The 26,434-nt window shown below is 49.7% G+C and overlaps 2 protein-coding genes across 3 annotated transcripts in view; one reads left to right on the top strand and one right to left on the bottom strand.

Moving 5' to 3' along the window:
• CAPN7 (calpain 7) overlaps window positions 1-12,755 on the top strand; it is a 50,084-nt gene extending 37,329 nt beyond the window's left edge. The window contains exons 13-21 of one of the 2 annotated variants that reach the window (XM_069568416.1): window positions 2,802-2,946; window positions 3,062-3,161; window positions 3,779-3,914; window positions 4,482-4,557; window positions 7,629-7,774; window positions 8,533-8,595; window positions 9,132-9,262; window positions 11,423-11,515; window positions 11,610-12,755. In XM_069568416.1, coding sequence (XP_069424517.1) covers window positions 2,802-2,946; window positions 3,062-3,161; window positions 3,779-3,914; window positions 4,482-4,557; window positions 7,629-7,774; window positions 8,533-8,595; window positions 9,132-9,262; window positions 11,423-11,515; window positions 11,610-11,754 — 1,035 coding nt within the window. In that variant the 3' untranslated portion in view covers window positions 11,755-12,755. The remainder of the gene's footprint in view (window positions 1-2,801; window positions 2,947-3,061; window positions 3,162-3,778; window positions 3,915-4,481; window positions 4,558-7,628; window positions 7,775-8,532; window positions 8,596-9,131; window positions 9,263-11,422; window positions 11,516-11,609) is intronic. The other variant, XM_069568422.1, reaches the window with a different exon arrangement.
• Window positions 12,756-13,913: 1,158 nt separating this feature from the next.
• Window positions 13,914-26,434, bottom strand: part of SH3BP5 (SH3 domain binding protein 5) — a 71,882-nt gene continuing 59,361 nt past the window's right edge. Inside the window, exons 5-9 of the mRNA XM_069568586.1 lie at window positions 20,307-20,437; window positions 18,748-18,790; window positions 17,923-18,142; window positions 15,345-15,605; window positions 13,914-14,962 (exon numbers count right to left, since the gene is read on the bottom strand). Of these exons, the coding sequence (XP_069424687.1) occupies window positions 14,763-14,962; window positions 15,345-15,605; window positions 17,923-18,142; window positions 18,748-18,790; window positions 20,307-20,437 (855 nt within the window). The 3' untranslated portion in view covers window positions 13,914-14,762. The remainder of the gene's footprint in view (window positions 14,963-15,344; window positions 15,606-17,922; window positions 18,143-18,747; window positions 18,791-20,306; window positions 20,438-26,434) is intronic.

Genomic DNA, 26,434 nt, shown 5'->3' on the forward strand with positions numbered 1-26,434 from the left:
AAGAGTGCTAGTTTTTAGCAAGCTGTTTTATGTCTCTTAGCAAGCCGTTAATCAGACAAGAGAGACTCCTCAAGGCTGAGGGAGTTTCATCTGGCCCCTCTCCCATAATACGCACTTTTGAGATAGGATGGCAGAGGTGTGTCATCCCCTGGCCATAAATCAATTGACAGGAATACTGGGTTATTGAGCCATCATCAGCCCAAGGTTCGAGAAAAGGAAAAAAGTTAGTCTTAGGTGGAACTGTCTGGAAGAAAGGCAGTTTCCAAAGCAAACACATAGTTTTATGAATAGCTTAAAAACATTTCCGTGAGAAAAACATTGGTTAGCTCAAGGCAGAACCAGGTGCCTTCAACACAGAATTAGAAGACGCCTCTTAATTTTGTGCAGAGAAGGAGAAGAACTCTGCCCCTCGCCGTTCACTTCCTCCTGCCGCCGGGCCCCGGCCTCCCTGCCTGTCGCCCTCTCCTTTGTCTATGTGGTCTCTTTGTAGTCAGGGTTGATCTCTCCCGAAAGGCTTCTTCAGCTGTGTTAGCATTTACAGGGCTTTCTTTATGATCTTTGGGTACAGATTGGAAGAATTCCCTGGGTTCATCCTTTTTATGTTATTTGTGCTATCAGTTTTGAGATACCTTTTCTATTTCAAAATCCTTCCCTATTGATCCATTCAGGCTCTTTTCTCTAGAGCTCGTTCATGCCAATGTGCCTCCTCTTTGACTAAAGCTGCTCCCAATCTTACATCATTTGTGACTTTCTTTACTTAGTGATATTTGCATATCAATACTTGAGTGAAAGTGTTATCTTTTTGTTTGATTGCCTCAAACCTCGTATGTATTTTACGATCTTCACTTCAGTCTCAGTTATCCTTGTTTGAGTAATTTTTTTGTCTCCTTGGGGTAATACTCCATAGTCTGTTTTGATGGTACATCTCCAGTTTAAGCTGCTGTCTTTAAATTCAGACAGATCTTCCCAAGGGATCCCTGAAGCTTTTCCTTTGCTGCCACTTGGAAGTACCTGGACACGGAATGTTTCATCATAAACCTGATTACTTTCTTAGTTCTCTAGCATTTATTCCCCCATTCAGCTTCCTCTGAATTGCTGGTTTTCTATCCAAACAGAATTTGCAGCCGTGCCTTTGTGCCCTTGAATGTCAGTGATACCTGGGACCTTCCTCTGAAGCTTAGCAGCAATTCCTGTTCATACTTTTTACTCCTTTATACTTCTTACGTTAAAGAGTGATGAAGTCCTGGAATAAAGAGATGTCCTGCTCATGTAGAAATAGGTTTCATGCGTCAGAAAGGAGTTCAGCGTTTGTTGGCTGATGTGTGGCAGGGGCAGGTGAGGCACAAATGATGTAGAAGAGACTAAGAACAGAAATTGTGCTGATGAGCTTCCCGGGAACGCGGCCTTGGAGAAATTAGTCTGATTTATGTCCAAAAATCGCATCTATCCCAGGCCATGATTTGCCACATTTAAAATAGCAAAGAAATGTGTGTATGTGTGTGTGTTTTAAAATATCTTCCAAATTGTTTGGTTTGTGACATCATTAGAAAAAGAATACAAGTTTCTAAGTTGACTCCTTGAAATAAGACTTTTGGATTTACACGCTCTTTTGTTTTTCTGAGTCAATATGATCGACTCTGTAGACACACCCGGTATTTATTGAGCATATATGGTGTTCTGTCAACTCAGTAGAGACTTCTGAAACAGGATAATAATGTTAACCATTTCAAGGGTTTTATAGTCGCATTGGGGAGACGAGACTCCTGCATTAGAAGTAGGAAATGATGCAAGATAGGATATTGTTTGTTGTAAACTAACGTAATACAGATTGTTAGCCCTGTGAACTTTAAAGGAGAGGTAGTAATTAAAATGAGAAGGGGCTTCCCTGGTGGCCTCAGTGGTACAGAATCCGCCTGCCAGTGCAGGAGACGCAGGTTTGACCCCTGGTCTGGGGAGATGCTGCATGCCACGGGGCTACTCACTCCTGCGCTGCAGCTACTGCACTTGTGCTGTGGAGCCTGGAGACACAACAGCTGAGCCCACGCACTGCGACTGCGGAAGCCCTCGTGCTCCAGAGCTCGAGCTCTGCACCAGGAGAAGCCCCCACCGTGAGAGGCCATGCACTGAGCCTGGAGAGCAGCACCCCCTTGCCACAACCGGAGAAGGCCTGTGTGCAGAGGAAGGTGCTAAAGAGCATCTGAAAGCAGAGCAGTCAGAGGGGACCAGAGGGCCCGCCAGGAGCAGGGCAGCGTGAGCAGAGGCGTTCAGTGTGGGGACTGAGTGCGGGCCGCTGGCGGGGCTGAGAGCAGGGCTGGGGAGAGCCAGGCGTGGGGGCGGGGCACTGGGGGCCGGGGAGAGCCAGGCGTGGGGACAGGGCACTGGGAACTGGCAGGCCAGAGCAGAGGAGGCCTTGAGAGGACAGGAGACACCTCATGCTCTAGGGCAGCCTGGCCCAGAGGCACTTCCTGCCCGGATGAAACGTTCTGTGCCCGTGCTATGTGATATCTAGCTCCCAGGACGCTTGGTCCTTGAGCTCTTGAAATGTGACTACTGTGACTAAGGAGCTGATTTGTAAACTTAATTATATATGACCACGAGTGAGTAGTGATTACGTATGGATAGCGTAGCTCTAGAGATAGGTAGCCGTTTACAGCTTCTGATCGGATACGGGACTCAATCAAATGCTGATTGAAGAATAGTAATTTCAGATTCAAACTGCATCCTCACTTGGAGAATGATATAACTAATAAAAATGCGGTAGAACTGTTTGTAACTTTGTTATCTCCTGGCTTTTTTAATAGGGGCTGCGATTTATCCAACTGAAAAATCCTTGGAGTCATTTACGTTGGAAAGGAAGATATAGTGAAAATGATGTAAAAAACTGGACTCCAGAATTGCAAAAGTATTTAAACTTTGATCCTCGAACAGCTCAGAAAATAGACAATGGTAAATAACTTTGTAATCTAATAATACGTGTTTAACATGCTTTACCAGTGTAAAATGTACTCAGCTGACAAGTCAGTCAGGTCTTTTCAGACTAACAAAGACGTCTAATTTTTAGGGATATTTTGGATTTCGTGGGATGATCTCTGCCAGTATTATGATGTAATTTACTTGAGTTGGAATCCAGGTCTTTTTAAAGAATCAACATGTATTCACAGGTAACTTTTTTGCACATTTCAAAATATGCTTCGTAGTAGTGTCCCTTTTTTCATTTAAAATGAAATTATTTGGGAAGACTAGTATTCTCGCGTTTTATCACACCCATAGAGGGCTTCCCTAGTAGCTGAGCTAGCAAAGAATCTGCCTGCCATGCAGGAGACCCCGGTTCATTTCCCGGGTTGGGAAGACCCGCTGGAGAAGGGATTGGTTACCCACTCGGGTGTTCTTGGGCTTCCCTGGGGGCTCAGCTGGTAAAGAATCTGCCCGCAGTGTGGGAGACCTGGGTTCCATCCCTGGGTTGGGAAGAGCCCCTGGAGGAGGGCATGGCAACCTACTTCAGTGTTCTTGCCTGGAGAATCCGCATGGACAGAGGAGCCTGGCGGGCTGCAGTCCATGGGGTCCCAGAGAGTCGGACATGACTGAGCGACTAAGCACACCGCATGCATAGAGAACTGCCATGTAATAGTCACTCTTTGTATGCTTCTTGATTGCGCCAAAAGAAAACAAGGAAACCTTATAACCTGATTGTATTTGAAGCCAAACTTTTTTAAATAGCGTCTCAGCTTAGCTCTGTGAGAAGTTTAACTACGACCTCCTTGCTGATGTTGTCTCTTAGTACTTGGGACGCTAAGCAAGGACCGGTGAAGGACGCCTACAGCCTGGCCAACAACCCCCAGTACAAGTTGGAGGTGCAGTGTCCACAGGGGGGCGCCGCGGTCTGGATTTTGCTTAGTAGGCACATAACGGACAAGGTACTGGTACCCTCCTTACATCCCACGCAGACATTCTTTCAAACACAGACCAACGTGAGCGAGATGCGCAACTTGGCCACCAGCCTGTTTCCTTTATATGGGTGGCTCGAAAACAGTGTTTCCTTAGATAAATGAACGTTTTCCTCAAAGGAAATTGATAATTTACAATTATACACTTCAAATCTCTTTCAGAAATCGTGTATGAAGAACAGCATGAGGGGGTCTTGTGCTTTCTAGTGAGAGTTTTAGTGTTGATTATATATGCTTTAGATCTTAAGAATATTAACATAAAAATATGCTAAAGAGGTTTTGGAAATGCTGATGCATTAGGCCTGGTTTTATAAAGGGTAATCATAATTTTAATGGTTTTTAGAGTGTTTTTGTAGTACATTGCTTCATACAGCATGCTCATCTACTGAAATTACAGTTTAATTGACATATTTTATAACAGTAAATGGAAATGCTCTTAAACTTAGAAATAATCTCCTCCTCCCCTCCTCACCTACACACACACACACAGGAACATAGTCAATTTTCCTAACCATATTGAATTCTTTGTGCTTTTAGGATGATTTTGCAAATAATCGAGAATTTATCACAATGGTTGTATACAAGACTGATGGGAAAAAAGTTTATTACCCAGGTATGTTTAGTAAACAGACATTCAAACAAACACTAAAATTCTATTTGTGTGGTTAATTTGAAAAATGACAAGTTTTATGTAGGTAATACAAGTAAATTAATAATTATTATGCTGATAAGACTAATAGAAACCGCTCACACAGATGTGTGGCTATTTATGCTACTTGTGTGTGTTATTTTTTTAAATTTAGAGACCTCAGGAATTTGGAATTTCTGCACTCTCGCACATTGCTGTCAGAGCTTTATTTCTAAAATTTGAATCCTATCTTTTTCTCTGATCAGAAAATCTGTGGTTTTCTGTGGACTCTTGGATAAGGTCCAGGCTCTTGAGTGAGATGTCTGAGGCCTTTTATACTCTGGCCTTCTCTTTAAGGCACCCTCGGCGCAGGTCTGGCTGCTCCTGAGCACATCACGCCCGTGTTGCCCTCCTCTCTCTCCGTTCTTCCACCAAGAGTCTCTTCTCCCTGGCCTCTTCCCGCATATTCCTTTTCCTCTATTCTTTATAATGAATGTGGTTAAGATCCGGTTTCTGTTATTTCCTCTGTGATAACCTTCCTGCCAGATACAGTGAATCTTCCCCTAAGGCATTGACTTACTGTGTTGAGACCATTTTGCTTTCACGTCAAAAGAAAATTTTCTATCATTTACTGCATGGTAGGAACTACTGGTTTATATTCTAGTTTGGGAGACAGAAAGAGAAAAAAGCTTAATACTGACACCTGTGTAGAAAGAGGTAACATAGGGTGTTCATGACTGCTTGTTCACTTTGGTTGGGTGGCCGTGGAAGGCCTTCTGAGAAGGAGGACGAGAAACTCTGAATGACGAACAGGAGTCAGTCGTGCAAAGACAGAGGTAAGAGCATCACAAGCAGAGGGAACAGCCAGCGCAAGGACCCTAACATGGGCCAAGCATGGGTGTTTTCTGGGAAGAGAACGAAGACCCAGAGGCCTGGGCAGTGTGGTGTCAGAAGTGGTCAGACGTATGCAGGCCTAGATCACATGAGGTTCCGTCCGCCCAGCCCAGGAAAGGGTCGGAATTTTGCTCCAAGCATGATGGAAATCTTTGGAGGGTCTCAGGAAAATGACATTATCTCATGTGCGTATGTGTTTTGTTTTTAAGAAAATTCTTTGTAGAATATATTTGAGGGGACAAAAAATGGAAGCAGAGAACCTAATTAGGTGATTTTTATTTCTGTGAGCAGCGACGGTGGTTTGAACTTGTGGTGGTAAGGTGGGGATGAGGAGGGGATAGGTTTGCGTTTGGTTAGGATTGTCAGGACTTGCTGGGTTAGTGGGCAGTGGCAGGAGTCCAGGACGACACCTGTATTTTTGGCTTGAGAAGCAGAAAGGTGTAACGTTGACTGCGGTGCGGGAGCCAGGCAGGGAGCAGATCTGCTGTGGAGTGAAGCAGAAGTTAACTTTGGGTCTTGTTAAATTTGAGATCCCTGTTAGCTCTCCCGTTGCTGTAACCTACTGAGATTAGATTAGAGACAGGCGGGCTTAGCACCCCAGCAGCATCTGTGACCTTGACAAGGACAGAGTGGCCACAGGTGGGCTGGGATCCCAGGGGAAAGGATCGGGCGTGCCTGAGGTGAGGCTCTCTCAAGAAGGCCATGTGGAGAGCAGGCGCGGGTGGCTCAGGTGGGGTCAGAAGTGGTTTTGTCGAGTTTCACTTTGCTTGATCTTAGGAAAGGTGGCCGTCTTCCCCCGCTGCACCGAGGGTATCCTGAGGTTCTCTGGGGTGGGCACGACACACAGTCGGTCCAGTGATAAACATCAAGTTAAACAAGCCACATTTTCCATGTTGGTCATTATACATCCAAAACACAAAGGTTGTGAGTTACGATCCTAGCGTTAACGTGTTACACGGCTTTGAATTTCAAAGAACTTGTTACTCTTTGTGCTTGGATTTTAAAAAAAAAGTTTCCTTCCTTTCTTACACAGAGCGACTTTGCCACTCCAGGGCACTTTCTGGTTTACAGTTTTATTTTGATCACGATACTTGGAAGTAAATTGGACTGTTCTCCACCCGACAGAAAAGTAAATTGAGACATAGGTCAGACTGTTCTGGATCACAGACGTGCCAGTCCTTTTCCCCCTCAGACTAGACCACACCACCTCTAAGCACAAGAGACTTACTACGTTTGAGATACTAAAATTTTTTCTGCAAGTTACGTTATCAATATTCAGTGTTTCTAAATAATATCAGCAATATAGCATTGATCTTAAATGACTTAATTGATATGCATGAAATGACTTTATTCTATCAGCCTTGACTCATGAGCCTGTCAAAGAATATCTCAGGCGGCATTGCCTGTAGCAGCAAAATCCTGGAAATAAACCAGATCTCCACGTCATCTGGACACCTAGATGGGGAAGCACAGACAGTGTGTCCGCCTCACATGATGGCGTGTGCTATTGCACTTGCAGATTTGAAAGGAGTGAGCCTGTGTAGACCAACACGGATCTCAAAAGCCTGAGTGAGAAATGAGGCGCAGAACAAGACACACACTGCTTGTTTCTTTAGTCACGAGTGTGTGTGTGTGTCTCTGTGTGTGTAAAAGTCTGCAAAGATGCCCATCAAATCCATCAGCGTGGAATGGAATAAGACTTAATGGTGGTGGTTAAAGGAACTGTTTTACAAAGAAGCTAGTATGACAAAAAAGGATAATTGAATCCTGAGTGCTAGAGGATATAGATAACATGTTTATATACTTCTTTGTGTCTTTTTAAAAAATTTCCTCAAAAGGAAAAAAGAAGTTAATGTTGATTTTAAAATCCTCTGCCAGGAGAGAAAAATAAGACACAGGGCAAATAGCAGGGATTATCATATACCTCGTTGAATGTGTTCCAAAAAGATTGCTTTCTGTGTATTAGAAATTATTTAATTTTCAAGTTTTAAGTTGTTTAAAGTTTTAAATTGAAATTGTAATTCTTTAATACCATTGTATTTTAAACACAGAATTAAGGGGATGTCCATCCATTTAATTATTTTTCCTACCATCAACCATAAAACTTAAAAACTACAGAGAGTAAAGTCCCATCTTCTGTAACCCCACTTGTTTATTCTCAGCTGACCCACCTCCATACATTGATGGGATTCGGATTAACAGCCCTCATTATCTGACTAAGATAAAGCTGACCACTCCCGGGACCCACACCTTTACGCTAGTGGTTTCCCAGTATGAAAAGCAGAACACCATCCATTACACAGTGCGGGTAAGTAAGCCAGCGCAACAGAGTGATGATAGAGAGCAGTAACGCCTCTGCCTGTGAGATTACCTACAAAAGGCTTATTTATGAAGATTGACCTTTATACACTGCTGAGTGTGTATTTATCTGTATAACAGTTTTGTTAAATTATGACGGTGATTCATGCAGAAAATAATGTTTTTGAACAGTAACAAAATGTTTTTATTTTGAATAACATTTTGAATGAATATTTTAGGTTTTAGAGTAGTGGTTTACTCCCAAGGCAGTGTGGTATATTGGACCAGTAAACTCACAGAGCAATAAAAACTCCTTTAGTCTTCATAATACTTCTATTGACTTAAAAAAAAAAACCCTTGAACTTAGTGAAAGGAAATTTACTGCCTGTAAACATATTGCTCTCGTGTAACTGGGAAGGTCATTGTAATTGTCTTCTTCATAGATTTGTTTGCCGTAACTTAGTAAAGAAGCTCAAAGGAATAGATTTTTAGTGATGAAAGGGACACTGGGGAGCTGCTTTCTTAAGATGCAGAAGCCAAGGCCTGGGGGGTTGTGGTGTGTCCCGAGCCGAGCCGCAGTTGGTGGCAGCGGAGCCAAGATAAGCACCCTGGCCACCCCCTTGCAGTCCTTTAATCCTGCCCTGATACAGGAGGCCCACAGAATCGGGGCTGTCAACTACCCCAGCTTATTTCTTAGTCTTCCAGAACATTCTAAAGTGTGTTGTAAGTATACATTGTATCACTATAATAATTTTTTTTTCACTCTAGGTATACTCAGCATGCAGCTTTACTTTTTCAAAGATTCCTTCCCCGTACACTGTATCAAAACAGGTAAAAGAGATTTTTTTCCTTTGGGTCACAGTCTCATTGAAGTCTTAGAAGTCCCTTTTTTTTTTTCTTTCACATTTAACAGTTTCTTACAAAGTAAAAACATTGTAGGATTTGACTGTAAGTATAGTCTCCAGTCCGGGTTGGGACACACGAACTTCAGTGGGCTCAGAGTGATCCTGTGGGGAAAAGTTGAATTCAGAGAAAGAAGATGCGTGCAGACCTTGGTCAGCAGGGACGGCAGTGTGCAGGAACCTTTTACGCAGCATTTGAGACTGATTCTACAGGGTGGGCTGGATGTGGGCAAGAGGATTTGAGGGGGAATCCTTGGCAGGGAGGACTGGAAGACGGGGGGTGGAGACAGGGCTGAGACAGCAAGGTGTTCGGGCTGATTGAAGAGTCACACTGAAGAGACAGACGATGGAACCCCAGTGGAGGGCTGCCTTTTTTCTTTTTAAAGGCGCAGAGGAATTTTATTGTCTTTAAAGCAGAATTCTAGAATGTGAAGTTTTGTTAATACAAAGGCTTTGTTTTATTAGATTAATGGAAAGTGGAGTGGTCAGAGTGCCGGAGGATGTGGAAATTTCCAAGAGACTCACAAAAATAACCCCATTTACCAATTCCATATAGAAAAGACGGGGCCGCTACTGATCGAGCTAAGAGGACCAAGGTTTGTGATAAAGTTAACTTTCTTAAATTAATGATACTGTGTTAAAAATGAGCTTAGTGGAACAGAATAGGGTTTTGAAACATATTTGTATGGGTACTTCATCTGTGATTAAAGACAGTATAGTGAGGAAGATGTGCTGGAATAATTAATATCCATGTACAAGAAAGGTGATCAGGCCTCTGACTCACATCCCATCTAAAATTCAGTTCCAGGTATCTTACTGAAAACGGGATAATAGCCTCAGGATAAGGAAAGACATCTCAAGACAACAAGCACATGAAAAGATTTGTAAATATTCTACATTAGTAAGAAAAAAGCCTGTAGGTTTTAAAAAATAACAAAAATAAAACCTTTTAACAGGCATGTCATAAGAGAAACAATCCAAACAGCCAATAGATTGTAAGAGCCAAAATTTAGAACAGCCAGTGTTCATCAGTGGCTTTTAAAAGACTATAAAATAGTCATGCAGTAGAGTCCTACATAGGAGAAGGCAGTGGCGTCCCACTCCAGTACTCTTGCCTGGAAAATCCCATGGATGGAGGAGCCTGGTGGGCTGCAGTCCATGGGGTCACTGAGAGTTGGACACGACTCAGCGACTTCACTTTCACTTTTTACTTTCATGCATTGGAGAAGGAAATGGCAACCCACTCCAGTGTCCTTGCCTGGAGAATCCCAGGGATGGGAGCCTGGTGGGCTGCCGTCTATGGGGTCGCACAGAGTTGGACACGACTGAAGCGACTTAGCAGCGGTAGCAGCAGCAGAGTCCTACACAACAGTGAAAATAAAGAACAGCTCCCCACAACAGGCTGGTGGGTCTCAGGACGGAGGCTGAGCTGAGCGACAGAAGCCACACAACCCAGTGTGTACTGTGCTCCCACTTGCACGAAGCCAAGAGCAGGTGGAGCTGAACTGCCATTGAGGATGCGCTCAGGCCGCCACGCCGCAGGCAGGGCAGGAGGGGAGCAGTAGACGAGCTCGCTCTGGGGACAGAAGCCGTGACCAGAGGGCCGCACGGGGGCTCTCCTCAGGGCGCTGCCTCGGGGACAACTGGGCGTCTGTTCACTTCTGCTAAGCAGCATATGTTTCACGTGCACTGTTATATTTCTTGTGTGTTGTGTTGTATTTCCCAGTTTTAAAAGGTTTAAAAAAGAGAATACAAATAAAAATAGTACCAGCTTCTAAATAAAACTAGGCTTAATTTTGCCTGCTGGTAATTACAGACTGTTTTGAAAGAAACTAATAATCCTTTAGATAGGACTAAGCTATTTTTCTACAATCATTTTCAAAAATGTCACCAGTTTGATAGGCAAAACAAGGTACATAATTGCCCTTTTGTATTTCATTTCTAGGAAGCTTGAATATGGAAGAATGTTTATTGACTGTATTTTTTCTCTCTTCATATATTTATTCATATCTTTTGCCCATTTTTCTGTTGCACTGGTCATGTTTTTAATTGTAAGCATGAACAGGGTATGTATGTAGAATATTAACTCGTTCACATATTTGCAGGCATTTTTCCCAGATTTTTTCTCACATAACAAATTTTTTTTCATTATAATCAAACCTGTTTCTTTTGGTTTATTTTGCTGTGGCCAGGAAGTCTTGCCCTAATATCAGTTTCACTGTGCTTTCTTCTAGTTCTTCTATGGTTTTTATTCTTTTTTAAATACATATGGATTGTGTTTTATATTTGGTGTGAAATACAGTGTAACAGTTTTTTTTTCTAAGTTTTTGTCATCACCACCTGCGTAAATAATCCTTTCCCTACTGATTTGGAATGTCACGTCTACCATAGGCTAATTCTTCTGTAAATTTAGATTTTATTTCAGGGTTCTCTCCTTTTCCTTTTTCTTTTTTTTTTTTTTTGCCTAATACACTATTTTATTTTTATTCTCTGAGAGCCTGTGATAAAAATACAGTCTTTTCTAAAGTGAATTTTGTAAAATGTCCACCTTTATGGCTTCAACTTAAAAAGATAAATGACATTTTCTGTAATTAAGAGTAAAAATGGTATGCATGTGCCTCAGAGTGGTGTTTCCTCCTACTGAAGCTTTAGAAACCTGTACTTAATAGTCTATCTGCACTTTAGGTATAGTGATTTTGGGTATATGTGTGAGACGACTTAGTAACAGCAGTGATGTACTCTTTTTTTACTGCTAGGCAGTACAGTGTTGGATTTGAAGTTGTAACAGTTTCTGTGGTGGGAGACCCTGGTCCCCATGGATTCCAGAGGAAGTCCAGTGGTGACTACAGGTAATGCTGGCTTTTTGATTGCTGTCTGATTCACACTCTGCCTTCTGGGGCATCATCACTTAAAAACCTCGGTTCTCGTTTTCCCTGAACACAGGTGTGGGTTTTGCTACCTGGAACTGGAAAACATACCTGCTGGGATCTACAATATCATTCCCAGTACTTTCCTGCCCAAACAAGAAGGACCCTTTTTCTTGGACTTTAATAGTATTATCCCCATCAAGACGACACAGCTGCAGTGACAGGAACCGCAGCGATCGCTGGGTCTTACGCTCACCAGACATCAGATCTCGAGGACACTGTAACGCAGCAGTCAGAACAGAGCGGAATCTTCAAAACGCTCCTGGGGAATCTGGCGCTGAAGTCAGGCTGTGTGGTGAGAACTGTATGTAGTCAGAATTACCCTCTGTCGCTCAGAAGTACTGTTTACGTGGTTGTGTGTGTACGCAGAGTGGGCTTGCACTTAGGGGCCGTGTTACATGAAAGCGTGTAGACGATCGTAAAGGTTAGACGCAGTCAAGCACTGAGATGGACGCCCGTACCAAGACCGCATGAGGGAAGTGCAGACTCACGGAGCAGAACGGCGGCGGGGAGGCTTCTCTGGAGAACTTACGCTGTGTTTGTCTTTTGGCAGCACATGTTGTAAGGTGAACCTGCTTGTGTTGTTAACTCTCCTGTGTGTCCTGGGCAACAAATGACCAAATGAATTGTGTTACCATGAGATTTTAGTTCTGTGTTATTTATGACTTTAAGTGTTTACTGTTGCCCAGAGGTCATGAAAGGATAGAGTTTAAGAAACACAGTTGACTTTATAGCGTGGAGATGCTCATGCTTAAGAGTGACGGTTGCTGAGGCTGGACACCCGTCTCCCATTGACTCACTGAAGAGGACTGAGGTATAGTCATCAGTGCCGTTTTATCAGGTTGAGGAAAGCAGTAGTCTGAGACACTGAAGACATCACAATTTAGTTTGTATAGCCTTCCTTTAAATTGCTCCATATAGTTCAGTGTTCTTACGGTAAGAGCACTCTAAAAAAACATGATTAAGAATTTAATACATGGTGATTGGGTCGCAAGATACTGTTATGTGTAAATTCCCCATTGTTTACATAAAAATCCATTAGAGTAGAATGATACTCAGTCAAGATTTTAAAGATCTAAAAATAGTGGAATTTTTCATCTCTATTAAAACTTTTGTATTTCTATTACCTTTAATCGAAATAAAATGTTTATACTTATGGAAACTGCATAGTTTAACCTAGAGAAATTATTAAAGAACTTCATGTGGTATGTTCCATCTAAAACAGAACTCATGACTTGCATGAAAATTCACATTTTTTACCAAAAAAAAAGTGTTTTTCATTCAAGCTAGTGGCAGATTGTTGTGTTAGTGAGATTTCATTTTGGTAAATACTTCAGTGCTTTCACTTTTAACATACTTTAGGTGGATTAATTTTCTGTGACTTTAAAGAAGAATCTAAAGCATAACAGGGGTATTTATTACAGGCATGATTTGAGCCTTGTGTGTTAAAGATCTTATCTTAGATGCAAACTGTGACCTAATCCCTGCCTTCAAAACCCAATGGGGGAGACCTATATAAGCAATACTGTATTGCAGTGTGAATTCTGTAGAGAGCTCTAAACAGAGCGCACGATGACTAACTTTGGTTGGACCGGTACAGAAAGAGAATAGAATCAGCTGGGGAGCTTTTCAAAGCCCAGTGCCCAGGGCTGCCCGCATCACTCACCAGCCCCTGCGGCTGAGACCGGGAGATGCCCAGGCCTCCAGCCTAAGCACTTGTCTTTGTTTCGAGCCCACCGTGTCTCCATACTGCTCAGCTTCAGTAGCAGCAGAAGTGGAATTCCAATTCACACCTGCTAATCAGGGCGTACACTGTTAGGACCCAGAACCTTAAGTGAAAATAAGAACAGGTGACCAGTGCATGCATGCTCCTCATGGCAAGAGGGCTGCCTCGGACAGAAGATTCGGGCAGTGTCAGGATTCCTTATCTGAAGTCACAAAAAGACATTTTCTTAAGCCATTTTTATTACACTCAAGGTATTAAGACAAGTACAAAATAACCTTGTAATTAGGATACTGTATCAGTCATTAAAAAGAGGACAGTGTGAAGAGATTTACAAATGACATATATATATATATAAGTTGACAGACGTGAATGGGTTTTTTTTTCTTTTAGAAATGCTGTTTTCTTAACAAAAAAGGACAAAATACAATGTTCTAAATACGGGTAGCCATGGAAACAAGAAAAGCAGTGCTACAACACTGAACACTGGTAGCATAACAGACACGATCGCTTCTATCAACAGCCCCTGCCACCCTGTGCCCCCTCCCTTTCCTAGCTGTAAGGGACAGTTTCCGCTTAAGAAATACTAGTGCAGCATAACCCTTAAATAACTGTTTATTTTTAAAAGTTACAGCCTACAGAGAAACCGACACCTTGTCGACCTAGAACAACACTGGCCACCATTCCTCATGCACGGGCCTTAGAATAAGTCCCCTTGGCTGGTGGGGTGAGGTTTACGCGACAGGACTCCTCCCCGCCCGCAGCCACAGGCTCCCATCCATGACAGGCCCCTGCCCGAGTCCCCCCATCCCCACGCGGCATTCACCCTTCCCACCCCAAAAAGTGCAGCTCATGGCAACCTTTGACAAACAAAAGTATTTTAACGGGGGTCCCAGCAAACACATTTTAAACGCCCCCGTCTGAAAACCAGAGATGATGAAAATGAATTCTTGGATTTTTTTTTTTAAAGCCTTCACTGGATCAGAAAGCGTTGTTGCAAATATTTGAGTTTCATTTGCGTGCACTTGTTTTCCTTTAGATACCAACCCCCCCACCCCGCCCCACGGGATCTAAAGGAGAGAACAAGGCCGTTTTCCCAAATAAGTGGGCCCTTGAGTCTGCTGGGGGCTCAGCTCCCCGGGCCCTCGGCTGGCTCAGGGTCTTTTCTGGGAACAGGTTACTGCTTGCATGACACCATGACAGGGACCGTTCCAACAAAGGCCGTGGACCCGGTCACAGCCCGCCCACAACTGACTGCACGGGAAAACACGCCAGCCCAGGAGCACTTGCCCCGCAGACAGACCTCCAGCCCTCGAGCCCACTGAAGCCTCACTCGTGCGGTTTAGAGGAAAGGGCTGGGATTTGGCATATATTTTGTGATTATTGGCACAATGTCCTCCGTCTGGTTCGTGTATAAACACTGGCCCGCGCCGGGGCCAGGGCGCGTCAGCCGATCTGCACCACGTGTGTGTCCGTGAGGCCCGCACGCCCGGGGCCCCGCAGGGACAGCCGCCGCACCCCGTCCTCCAGGGCCTGGCCCGCGGGCTTCGGGGGGCTCCTGCCGCCGTCGCCACTGCTGCTGCCTAGCCTCCGGTGGCTGCCCGCCTTGTCGCCCATCTTATTCTCTGCCCCCTCTGCTCTGTCCCCTGTGGAAACGGAAAGACCCTGCAGTGAGTCCTGACAGTCCCAGGGGTCACCCGGGCCCCCCCACAGCCAGCTGCACCTCCAGACGCCTAGGGGGCACAGAAGCACCTCCGCCACAGCAGTGCCTCCACCACAGCAGCGCCTCCTGCTTTCCCTCCCTGAGAAGCTGTAGACGCCCCTGACCCTCAGAGATGAGACCTGTCCTATGCTAACAGCCGGGAAACAGAAGCCTCTCCAGCGGGGGTGCCTGCCCAGAGGACTGTTGTCACGAGAGAGAGCGAATCATGTCAGGAGCCACACTGCGGCGCATTCAGAGAGGCCCTGATCGCAACATCCAGCCTGGGGTGGTCCCTGCCTCCCCCCCACCCAGGGGGCAGCACTCACCTCGCTCCACCTCGCACTCGGGGGATGAGGCCCCGCTGCACTCGCTGCGGGGGCCCAGCCCCGGGAACAGCACCCCGAACTCTGACAGGGACACGGGGCTGGGCAGGTCCAGGCTGGCGGGCCGCATAGCCGCGGGGAACTGCTCAGGCATCTCTGACGGGCTCGTGGGCCCCGAGCTGAAGCTGGACAGGGACTGGGTTTCCGAGTCATCCTCAGACACAAAGGCGCTGCAGTTGTCATCTTCGAAGGCCTCGGAGGCCACTGGGAGCGGGGAGAGAGAAGAGCCATCACTCAGGTCTGACTGAGGGCCACCCAGTCCCTGACACACCCTCCGGGCGTCCCCACTGCAGAGAAAGGGCCAGGCAGCTGCAGGACCCGGCCACCGGACCCCGGAGAAAAGGGCCATGGCCGCCTCAGCTCGCAAGACCAGACTCCAGAGCACCCTGAAGGGAGGAGGCTGGACCCACCAACGGCCAGGGTCCTTGTCATGTCACTCTGCAGCCCCTGTCCCAGAAGTCACCATCACCAGACACTGCCTGAGGTGGAATGGAAGGCGAATTCAGCCTCAGGTCCGGTTTTTCTCCACCCCATACCCCAGAACGGACCCCCATGGGCATAGGAGGAGGGCAGGCCTGCGTGACATGTCCTAATGGAGCCAGCCAGGCCTCAGAGCTGCCTCCTCCCACAGAAGGAGCTGCAGGAGCTCTGACGGATAGTCCTGCATGGAGTCTCTGCTGGGACCTCGGTCACTTTCTGAGTAGCTTGCCATCTCGTGAGTCCACGGAGATCACCGTTTGCCACAAAGGAACACAGTTCCCTTGCGGGCCTCTGTAGCCTGTGCCTCACTCGGTCTGTGGGCCATTCTAACTGAGGCCAGAGACAGCTTGCAAGTCACCTCAGCTCTGAACAACATCCCAGTCCCGTTTCCTCCTCCCCTGGCCTTAGACAGTCTGAAGCGCCCCATGGAAGTACTATTAATGCTGGGCACACAGAATGGGCTCAGACCTGAGTTCACATCCCATCTTTGCTGCTTGCTTGGTACCCTTGGTTAAGTTACTGAACATCTCTGAGCTTCATGTCCCTCTCCACACAGGGTTTACGAGATGAGATACACTAAAGGATTCATCCCTGCTGTTCAAATTACAGTTTTCTTTGACCTGGGCCCTCACACTTGAATGTTTGTTGCCTGAATTAAGGCACTGGGCTGGATGAAGCACAAGCTGGAATCAAGATTGCCAGGAGAAATATCAATAACCTCAGATAGGCAGATGACACCACCCTTATGGCAGAAAGTAAAGAACTAAAGAACCTCTTGATGGAAGTGAAATAGGAGAGTGAAAAAGTTGGCTTAAAGCTCAATATTCAGAAAACTAAGATCATGGCATCCAGTCCCACCACTTCATGGCAAAGTAGATAGGGAAACAGAGGCTGACTTTCATTTTGGGGGGCTCCAAAATCACTGCAGATGGTGACTGCAGCCGTAAAATTAAAAGATGCTTACTCCTTGGAAGGAAAATTATGACCAACCTAGACAGCATATTCAAAAGCAGAGACATTACTTTGTCAACAAAGGTCAGTCTAGTCAAGGCTATGGTTTTTCCAGTGGTCATGTATGGATGTGAGAGTTGGACTGTGAAGAAGGCTGAGCGCCAAAGAATTGATGCTTTTGAACTGTGGTGTTGGAGAAGACTCCTGAGAGCCCCTTGGACTCAAGGAGATCAACCAGTCCATCCTATAGGAAATCAGTCCTGAGTGGTCATTGGAAGGATTGATGCTGAAGCTGAAACTCCAATACTTTGGCCACCTGATGCGAAGGAACTGACTCATTTGAAAAGACCCTGATGCTAGGAAAGATTGAGGGCAGGATCAGAGGGAAACAGAGGATGAGATGGTTGGATGGCATCACCAACTCAATGGACATGAGTTTGAGCAAACTCCGGGAGTTGGTGATGGACAGGGAGGCCTGGTATGCTGCAGTCCATGGGGTCCCGAAGAGTTGGACACAACTGAGCAACTGAACTGAACTGAGGAAGGATCATGGGGGAAAAGCCAACAGCCAGTATTCCTCAGAAAAAGCAAAGCAGGGCATGCAGACAGACAGGGCTGGGGCAGTAGGGTGGGTTTCCGAATTGATGTGGAAGGAACTACAGCAGCCCTCTGTATCCACTTCCCAGAGGTGGCCCTGGGAATAGGTCCCCGCGCTCAGACACCACGTGTGGAGTGACCCCAGGGGCCAGCGCGCCTTCAGTCAGTCCTGACCACCCCCTCTCTAGCGGACAGCCAGGACCATCACATGCCCCACTTTACAGGGGAAGGAATGGGAAGTCAGGCCTTGGCCCACGTCATGGCAGGACGGCCAGGACTCGAATCAGAGCTGTCCCCCAAGTCCCTGTGCCCCGACGGCGCTCCTTCCCTGCAGGGCTTCTCAGAGCCTCGGATGCCCTAGTAAGTGCTTGGAATCTCGGGGGTGAAAGCGCGTCACTTCCCAAACTTATCTAAGCGCAGCACGCTGACTCAGGATGCTAGCAGCGCCCCAGTGAACGGGGCGCCGGAGCAGGGGACACGGCCCCAGACTCACCAGAAACGGCGTCGGCTTCGGGCTTGCGCCCAGACAGGCCCTCGGCGGGCACAGCTCCGCCCTCGGCGCCGACGCCGCGCCCGCGGGGCCCCATGGCGCCGGAGCGCCGCCGCTCGTGGATCTCGTCCGAGATGGTCTCCAGGTTCCGCAGCGCCGTCTTGTACTCGCCCTTGGCCAGGGCCAGCTTGGCCTGCAGCTCGTCCACCGTCTTCTTCAGCTGCTGCTCGGGAGACGCGGGGGGTGGGGGGTGAGCGAGGCCGCGCCCCCGCCGGGCTCCGGGGTGACGGGGTCCCTCACCCCTCAGGACGCGGCCGGGGACCTGGACCCCTTCCGCAGGGCGCTATGCACCAGCGCTCAGTCTCCAGTCTGGTGACCACCCTGGCTCTACGCCCAGAAACGACCCGGGCCCCCGCTCCCCCCCAGCCAGAGGCAGAGGTGGGGGTCGGGCCGCCTGAGCCCCAAGCCGTGGACCTCACGCTGCGCGGCGTCGGGAAGCCCCCGGCGGGCGTGTGCAAAGCCGGAGGGCTGGGCCCGCCCGCACAGCCTCGGTTCCTTTGGTCTAGGGTGGCCCGGGGAATCCGTCCCGGCGCCGGCAAGCTCCCCGGGGCCGTGCGGAGGACCACAGACCGAGGACGCTTCGGCCAGAGACGATGCAGAGGCTCCGTGGGCTGCAGAGAGCACCGCGCCAGCAGCCAAAGCCTCGGTCAAGAACGTGTCTCCCGACCTGGCGGCCGTGGGGCCATGTGAAGGCCCACTACAGAAAGGGGGGACTCGGAGGACAGACATCGCCTACCCACCCGCTTCAAAGCCAAAGGCCACACGTACCTCAAGCTGCAGGTAGTACTTCGCCTTGAGTTCAAAATAAGGCCTGGGGAAGGCAGACAGAAGGAAACCCGTGAGAGCATGGTCAGCAGTGACCCCCATGCGCTCCACGGGGGTGTCCCGGGCAGCGACTGAGCCGCCTGCCAGCGTTTACTCGGCTCCAGCGGGGCCGTGAGGTCAGCGGGGAGAGATCCAGCTCCCGGGCCTGACCCATAACAGACGCTCACCCAGGGCAGAGGCGCCAGAAGGCCCGTCTCCAGACACAGCAGCCCCCGCACGCGGGCACACGCAGGCCGGGGCCCCACCCCGGCCCCCGGCCTCCCTGCGGGGTGCTAAGGCCACAGGGGGTGCCCAGCAGTGAGGGGGGCCCCAGCTCACTCGGGGAGGGGTACCAAGACTCACTGGGCACAGCGGGGCCTCCGCCGGCGGGGGGAGGGAGGGGTGGCGCTCGGTCGGCCTCCGGGACTCCGGGTAGGACTAGAGGGAGCAGATCCCACGCAGAACCCCCAGGCCACAGGCCAGGAGAGCATGGGAGAGGCCAGCACGCCCTGGGCTCTGGGCCAGCTGGCAGGGACACACCAGCTCCATTCAGGGGCTTGGGGGTCGGCTGAACGTGAGGAGGCTAGCACTTTATTCTTGAGCCCCTCAACCACCTCGAAGCTTGGGGGTCTGTCTGTGGCTGAGCAATCGAGGCCATTCCAGGTCTCTGCTTGGACGCCCAGCAATTGTGAGGGACGCAAGGAGCCTTCCCCAAGGTCATTGTCAGATAATACACAGGAGTGGTGATGAGAAGAGCTGGAGAAAAGCTCCATTGAAACCGGTCTTCACAACATTGTAAATCAACTAACAACAGTTCAAATAAATAAATACACACAGACATACACACACATTAAAAAAAAATTATTCCTTTGGGCCCATCTGTGTATGCATGTAATTTGTGTCTGACGAATTGTGCTTTCCATGTCTTTTGTGGCCTGCCTCTATTACATATAAATGTTATGAACATATTCATATACTACTGAAGACAGAACCCATGTCATCATGATTTTAACTGCTAGAAACTAGTCTGATGTGTGGAAGTGTCAGGGCTTATTTAACCAAAGACCCTACTGTCGGACAAGGTTAACTGTTCCTAATCTTTAATACTGTAAGAAACTTTGGAAATACACATCCTGTCTCCAAAAAAAAAAAGAAAGGAAACCAGCCTTGGGCCGTTTCATCAGCTCTGGGTCTCTGAAGGATGTGTATTATCTACAAAGCTCACCCCCACTGTGCGGACAGGTAAAACTGAGGGAAGGATCGTGTCCACACCGTCAGCCACAGAGCCAAGGGCACACAGCCCTGAGTTCCCCAAAACGCAAGTGCAGCCCAGGGCCCAGGTAACGCCCTGCCCTTGAGATTCATTCCTGTGTGCTCCCAGGGGGTCGCGCCTGGAGGAGCCCCACCCGGGGGATGCAGAGAACGCAGTGGGAACCGGGGCAGGCACTGCTGGGGCCACGGGAAAGGCTGAGACGGTGCGGGAGGAGAGCAGCCCAGCCCAGGGGCCCGCCCTCCCGGCTCACTTGGACTTGTTGATGGCCCGCTTGAGCTTCTTCTCCAGCTGCCGCATGCGGCCCATGGCCGCGTTGTAGCGCGCCGCCGTCTCCTTGTGCACCAGCTCGCTCCTCGTCTTGGTCTGCTCCGCCTCCATGACCTGCGGGCCACAGCGGAGGGGGCGGGGTCAGCGCGCCACACCCAGAACGGCCCCCTGCTGCAGGATCACTTACTCTCTTTGTTTAAAAAGATGAGAACTCTGGGATTAACATATACACGCTACTATATGTAAAGGACATCAACCACAAGGACCTCTGTATAGCATCCGGAACTCTACCCAATATCTTGTAATAACCTATAATAGAAAAGAATCTGAATATACATATATACAAACATACATATCCATGTATATGTATACAACTGAATCACTGTGCTGTATAACGGAAACTGACACATTATGTCAACTGTGCTTCCATTTTTTTTAAATAAAGAAAAATGTAAAAATTAAATGAGGAAATTAGTGGGGAGACAAAGATTAAACAAATTTGCAAAGAAAAGAGGGTCACCCTTCCCGACTCATCTATTCTGGAAAAGTCATTTCAGACAAGATTAAACAGCCCAATCGGCTGAGGCGACGAGCAGGAAAAGGACAGAACAACATGAAGCACCCTCTGAGCCAGTGGGTGTCCACTTCTGCAGAGTGGCCACCATGGGCTCCTCCTGTCCCACCGCAGGTCAGGAGCCGACGGGCGGGCAGGTAACATGAGAGGGACTCGGACATCAGGGGCCTGGGAGCCCTCCAGAGCCAGGTGTGTGCATCAGGACAGCGGGAGAGTGAGGACCTCAGCCGTCTGGCCCCTTCCCAAACGTTCCTACTTAGCTGGTGGACGCCGAAGAATCCAGGATCCAGAAGGATTAAGCAGAAACAGATTCTGAGGCTCACACAGATTTTTGTGGCCAGAAAACTCGTCAGCTAGAATGCTGGGCGGAACGTTTTCAAAATGAATTCAAAACCCAACAGTCCAGGGCCTTCTGTGGGGGCCCAAAGGCACGTTCCCAGAAGCAGGGACCATGTCGGTTCTCTCCCCACTGACCTAGAAACGCATCAGAACAAAGCCGGCTGGGAGGAGAGAGGACGCAGGAGAGAAAAAGCAGTTTGGGCCACGGAAATGGCTGCAACTTCCTTCCCACCTTCTACTTACAACTCACCCAAAAACGGGGTGAACTAGAAAAGCAGTAGCAAGGCGGGGATAAAGGGCCAGCTTTTCATTTCACCCAAAGAGCAGCCAGGAGGAGCCCAGAGGGCCCTCAGATCGCTGGTCCACTCTCTCAGACCCCGCAGGACAGTTTCAGGAGGACACCACCCAGGAGGCAGCCAGCAGTCCGTCACCTGCCCCGGGAAACAGCCATAGTCAGCTCAGGGTAGTTTCCTCATGCACTTAAAATTAGGTGTTTTTTAAGAATCAGGAGAAACTCTGACATGAGCAGAAAACATCGAGGCATCCTGTCTATTGCCCTCTTCTCCAGGTTATCTCTGCTTTTCGTTGTCTTGGAGCTGTTTCATGACCCTACAAGTTGTGGGAAACTGATAGTAATACAAATGATTCTTATCCCTAGAAATCAAGAGGAACTGTGTGGAGATGCATTTGCTTTTTGCCTTTTTGCTTTTTTGCTTTTTGTATATATATATACATATATATATATGCTTTTAACAATGGTTTTAATGCTTGAGATACTTTTACAAACAGAATTAGAACAAAGTCAGAGAGGGAAATAGGGAACCAAGACAAGCTTGCTAAAATGACCTCTTAATCGAGATCAAGGGGCTTGGGAAATCCTTCCGCTTGGCTTCTCACATCAAAGACGTCACAGAGACATCAGAGGCACACAGAACCTCACCAGCTTGGTCACTTAAGAGAAACAGCAGTAACTCTTCAGTCTAAAGCTGTAAGGATTTACTGCTGTAACCTTTACGAACACACGAAACCCAAGCCTATCAGACAGGTGAAGACATGCTGTGGAGACTGGCTCTACTACAAGAGGATTCAGTGCAGGGCTCACCTTTAAGGACCCGTCTGAAAGCATACCGATTTTTTAAAATAGTTTTTTGATATGGACTGTTTTTAAAGTCTTTATTGAATCTGTATGATAGTGCTTCTGTTTTATGCTTTGGTTTCTGGCCGCGAGGCATGTGGGATCTTAGGTCCCCAACCAGGGATGGATCCTGCACCCGGTGCCCTGGAAGGTGAAGTTCTAAACACTAGGCCGCCGGGGAAATCCCTGAAAGCATTTTAAAGAGAGACCTACAAAAGCTGAGATTTGAGGCTGCGGTGAAGAGCACCCCCTGCAAGAAACAGGGCTCCCACCAACTTTGCCTTCGTTTTTCCTTGGTCCTTGGTCTGCAAAAGAGCTTTCTAAAGTTAAACCCTCGGAAGAACCCAAGCACTTGGCAACGCTGCCAGCTCAGACTGAGGCGGCAGCAAGCACACTGCCCCCTGCCTCAGCCCCACCAGCTGCACCTACCACCCCCGCCCCAACTTCCAGACCCCACGTGCACAAGCTCCTGCTATTAGAGGAGAGCCCCTCACTGTGCTTCCTGCCTCCAGGCAGAAAATCGCCATGCGGTTCACCTTGGTTACATCTCCTCGGCAACTCAGCAGCCCCTAAAGCCTGGAATCGGGTGTGAACTGTGTGCCCAGGGATAAGAAAGCAGCGGGCAGATGCTGGGAAGGTGGAGACCGCGAAAGGAAGCGAAATGCAGAGGTCCCTGCAGGCCTTGAGGTGCCCAGACACACATGCAACCCAGAGCCGAGGAGCCAGTGCAGTGCCCAGACCTCCATGAAGACCAGGCTACTGGGCCTGGACTGCGGGCCCCGCTCCCAGCTCTGCACCATGCTCTTCAGTTTACCACCAACAAATCCAACTCAGAGCCAAGTACACTGAGGAAGCACATCCTGTGTGCCCGGAGCACGCTGGAGACCAAGCCCTGGACCGCCAGCCTCACGGTGCAGACACACCGCAGCACCACGCCCCTCAGGCGGCTGAGATCCAAGTTGTTGGGGCTACCTCGGGTTGGGGTGGGGGGCAAGGAGGGGGCAGCAGCAGAGGCTGTGCAGGGGGTCTCAGTGCAGGGCACCTGAGGGGGGCGCTCGCTGCAGGGCGCTGGGGGACTCGGTGCAGGGTGCTGGGGGACTCGGTGCAGGGTGCTGGTAGAAAGGCATGAGTGAGGAAGCCCTTAGGGGGGCTTAGCACAGCCAAGCATCCACTCTCCATGGGAAGCATGCAGCTGCCTGCCTCCTTCCCAGAGCTGACAGCCTCCCAGAGAAACCACTGTTTTCTGGCTCCCCACGTCTCCTTAGGGGACTGTGTTACTGGGCTGACCCCTGGGAGCACCAACCTCTGTGGATTCTGACAGCAAAGAAGTCAGCCTCCCTGGGGTTCCCCCAAACCCACAGACACGCACTCCTGCGCCCTACAGGTTGGTTCCAGAAGCCCAACACCCGACCACCCGCCGCTGCCCAGCGGGAGGGTTTGGGGCCCAAGTGGCTGGAAGAGCCGCAGCCCCAGGCCGGGCGGCCAGTGGGCAGTGAGTGGGACCTGGAGGGCACACCACGCAGTCACCCCCAGTGCTCAGGGGCCCGAGGACATGGAGAGTGGGCGCCAAGCAGGCGCCCTCCTGGGAGCACAGGGCAGCCCAGGCCCCCTGCCCACAGAGACACGGACTCTGCTCACACAGACACTGCCTGCCAGGACACCAGCGGGCACTGAACGGCTGTGTCAGCTGGGCTGGGGGCCCTGCCGGCAGAACGACCTGACCTGGGCTCCTCGCCTTGCTGTCCATCTCGCCCAACCCTCTCCCAACCACACACCCTCAACCCGAGCATCCCAGATCCAAGAGCAGGGCCCCCCGCTCCCAGGAAGGCAGCATCGTGGTCCCCTCAGCCCGTTCATTCCACCTTCTGATTCTTCCTGCGGGCCTGGACGCGTAGGCCCAAGAAGGTGGCATCTCAGGGCCTTGGGGGACAGATAGTACCCACCCACCAGCACAGGAAAGCGGGCCTGATGGCTCATGTGCCTCCCAAGGGTGCAGGGCACACCCCAGATGTCTCCTCCCAGCAGCCGCTACTTCCTAACAGTTCACGCCCCGCCCACAAGCCACGTGCTCCTCCTCCTCTCTGGCCTCTCTGCACAGACATCAGGAGGGCCGACAGCTCCCTCCTAAGGGTGGAAAGCTATCACTCCCCTCTCAGGACTGCTGCTCAGCCATACCAGGTGGAGCTGGGGGAGCAGCTGGCATCGGCTGCCTAAAGTCTGAGTGGGAGCAGCAGGGACCACGCACCCCCAGGGAGGCCCCTCAAGTGCACTGCAGAGCTCAGCTGACCCCAGCACTGAGCGCAGGACCGCTCCTTGGTCCCCGCCTGGGGCCCTGCACGTGGCCGAGCAATACAGACCCCAGGGCTCCCACGGCGACCACAGCGGGGGCCGTCACTCGAAGTCTGGAGGAACAGAAGGGACACCCAGCGGACCCTGGGGAAGAGGGTGTAGGGACCGCAGGGTCCTTCCACCATGCCTGGGGTGGGGGCCACCCCGCCCAAAGCAAGGCCGCTTTCTTGAGATGGCCTGGACCCTTCTGAGCTCCATATCCTTCTCTGGACGCTTCTGTGGCACTTTGTTCAGCAGAAGAGGTCCTTTCTCCTGAAGAAGCAGGCTTCCTGAAGGACCCAGGAATCAGCTGAGGCCGGGGACATATTCTAGACCTTTCGCTTTGTCCACCAGCACTCAAGAAGCCCAGCTGTGCCAGGGCCCCGGGAGGGCAGCTCACAGCAGAGCCACCAGTGGGCGTTTCTGCCCCACCCGCCACAGCCACAGAGCGTGCCCCTCCCAGCTGGGCTCAGGGACACGGGGACACGGTCCCCGACAGTTCTGCCGTGCACTCTGTCTCTTGCTGGTGCCACTCTCCAGCCCTCCTTCTCCCTCCTCAGGTCAAGAAGCAGCAATCTGAGCCCCATAAAACTGGGGAGGATTGAGGGAAGAGAGCCAGGAGCCCCAGGGTGGAAATCCTAGCCGGTGACCCATGAAGTCTGCTCATCTGCAGAGGTCATCCCCACAACCAAGAAACTGTCGGTGGCCACAGTGAGGGGACACGTCAGATGACCCTCCCAGGGCCCTCAGAGGCCCCATGTGATTCCAGGAGGCCCAGGGCCGTCTTGGACAGCTCCCTGGGTTGCGCACTGCACAACCCCAGGGAGCACCATTCACAAAGACAGGCGTGAAAGGTGTTCTTGGCCACCATCGAGGCCTAACCATCACCATCTACTATGGCCCTAGGACTTAACAAGTAGGAGAAAAAGCAGAAATATGTTCCAGTATTTTTGTAAAGAACACATTAAGTGATTTCTGTGATGAGTCCTAAGTAGCTGATATGGATCTTGGTTGGGGTAGAAGGGAGGGCGGGAAGAAAAGGCAGCCCTTCCATGAAGTTCCTGGAAGGAGTTTCTTTTCCCCCATCCTTTTCACTCTGTCAAGCTACTTGTAAATTTCCGAGACTCCCAACCTCCCTTTGGCATTCCCCAGTGGACCCAGGAAAGCTGTCCCGGCCTGTATCTTGCTGCCCAGGCCTTGTGCCCACCAGGAGGCAGGAGGCTCCAGGCCACACAAGCCCAGTCAGGGTTCTGGGCTTTAGGGGGGCAGCAGTGGTGGAGTCAACGTGAATTCGACACCAAGTCCCAGCCCTTTGTGAGTCAGGCGTTCCATTTAGGGAAGCTCAAGGCCATCTCTAATCATGTCCTGCAGGACCTGAGCCCACAGTGGCAGGTGAAACTGGAAAAGTTCTGTTCTAGCCCTGCAGGCGGCCTCTCGGGGAGTCCAGACCAGGCCTGCAGCCCCACCCCTAAGTCACCCCACATCCAAGGCCTCAGTTGAAACTACTGAAGCCACTGCTGTCGCCTCAGCCAGCTCCCCAAGCAAACCAGCCAGAGGAGGAGGAGGAACACTGAACATCCCGCTGGACCCTTTGGAGCCTGGGCAAGTCAGGGAGAGGCGATAAGTCCAGCGACACCCATCACTGCTGATACTCAGCCCTGTGGTCAGAGAGCAAGTCCCAGAGCTGCTGAATGATGCCCTACGATGACCTCAAACCCAGCAAGCACAGCCAGTG

Source organism: Ovis canadensis, chromosome 1, assembly GCF_042477335.2.
Source record: "Ovis canadensis isolate MfBH-ARS-UI-01 breed Bighorn chromosome 1, ARS-UI_OviCan_v2, whole genome shotgun sequence".
Classification (NCBI taxonomy): Eukaryota; Metazoa; Chordata; class Mammalia; order Artiodactyla; family Bovidae; genus Ovis; species Ovis canadensis.